Source organism: Geospiza fortis, unplaced genomic scaffold (assembly GCF_000277835.1).
Source record: "Geospiza fortis unplaced genomic scaffold, GeoFor_1.0 scaffold53, whole genome shotgun sequence".
Lineage (NCBI taxonomy): Eukaryota > Metazoa > Chordata > Aves > Passeriformes > Thraupidae > Geospiza > Geospiza fortis.
The window spans coordinates 14,236,871-14,237,242 of record NW_005054305.1 but is presented as its reverse complement, the minus strand read 5'-3'; the positions used below and the strand labels follow the sequence as shown (position 1 = coordinate 14,237,242).

Below are 372 nucleotides of genomic sequence, written 5' to 3'. Positions count from 1 at the left end.
GAGCCGGAGATCTGCCCCCGCTGATCCATGAGCTCCGTCCCGAGGAGCGAGGGGCCCGCCGGAACCCCGGGGCTGCGGCTGCTGACCCGCCTGAAACGCTGCTTTCCCTGGCACTGGTTACATGCCGTGCTTCCGACGTGGTCACTGAGGTTTCGGCAGAACGTTGCCGCCTGACAGGGACAATGAAACAAAATAAATCAAATTTGAATAAAATAATCCAAAATGTGGTAAAACTTAATAAAATAGAGTTTAACGCGGGGGGGAAATTAACAATCACGCCAAGCAGGCAGCGCTCCTCGGAGTCGGGGCAGTTGTGCCGGGTCGGAGGCCGCTCAGGGCGGCGGGAGCTCCGGCGGGCCCTGCACCCCGAGC

At 59.4% G+C, this 372-nt stretch overlaps 1 protein-coding gene across 1 annotated transcript in view; it reads right to left on the bottom strand.

Annotated features, from left to right (window-relative positions):
* Positions 1–273: 273 nt before the first annotated feature.
* Positions 274–372, bottom strand: part of PRDM13 (PR/SET domain 13) — a 10,136-nt gene continuing 10,037 nt past the window's right edge. Inside the window, exon 8 of the mRNA XM_014311996.1 lies at positions 274–359. Coding sequence (XP_014167471.1) covers positions 274–359 — 86 coding nt within the window. The remainder of the gene's footprint in view (positions 360–372) is intronic.